The sequence below is a fragment of the Pterocles gutturalis genome, unplaced genomic scaffold (genome assembly GCF_000699245.1).
Source record: "Pterocles gutturalis isolate BGI_N339 unplaced genomic scaffold, ASM69924v1 scaffold23435, whole genome shotgun sequence".
Classification (NCBI taxonomy): Eukaryota; Metazoa; Chordata; class Aves; order Pterocliformes; family Pteroclidae; genus Pterocles; species Pterocles gutturalis.
The window spans coordinates 1-317 of record NW_010146481.1 but is presented as its reverse complement, the minus strand read 5'-3'; the positions used below and the strand labels follow the sequence as shown (position 1 = coordinate 317).

The 317-nt window shown below is 65.3% G+C and overlaps 1 protein-coding gene across 1 annotated transcript in view; it reads right to left on the bottom strand.

The window, feature by feature from the left end:
• The window catches only part of LOC104470733 (leucine-rich repeat LGI family member 3-like), a gene marked incomplete at both ends in the record, with an annotated part of 2033 nt that extends 1767 nt beyond the window's left edge, over positions 1-266 (bottom strand). Inside the window, 2 exon segments of the mRNA XM_010085768.1 lie at positions 5-114; positions 195-266. Of these exon segments, the coding sequence (XP_010084070.1) occupies positions 5-114; positions 195-266 (182 nt within the window).
• Between the last annotated feature and the right edge of the window lie 51 nt (positions 267-317).

Here is a 317-nt window from a genome sequence, read left to right as displayed (position 1 = left end):
AACTGCCCGGGGCTGCTGCAGAAGACGGCGGGGACCGTGGTGTTGGTGCTCTCCAGCCCCCCCCCCAGCCACTTGATCTTGCAGTCACACTCCAGCGTGTTGCCCCGAAGGTCCCTGTCGAGGACGGCACCGAGTCACCCCCAGCATCGGGATGTCACCCTGTCCCCAGCCCCGTGTCCCCGGATCAGCCTTACAGGTCGCTCAGGATGTCCAGGGGCTTGAAGAGGTCCCGGGGCAGCGTCTGCAGGTTGTTGTTGGCCAAGGACCTGGGGGACAAGCCAGGAGGTGACAGCAGTGAAGGGACAAAGCCATCCCCC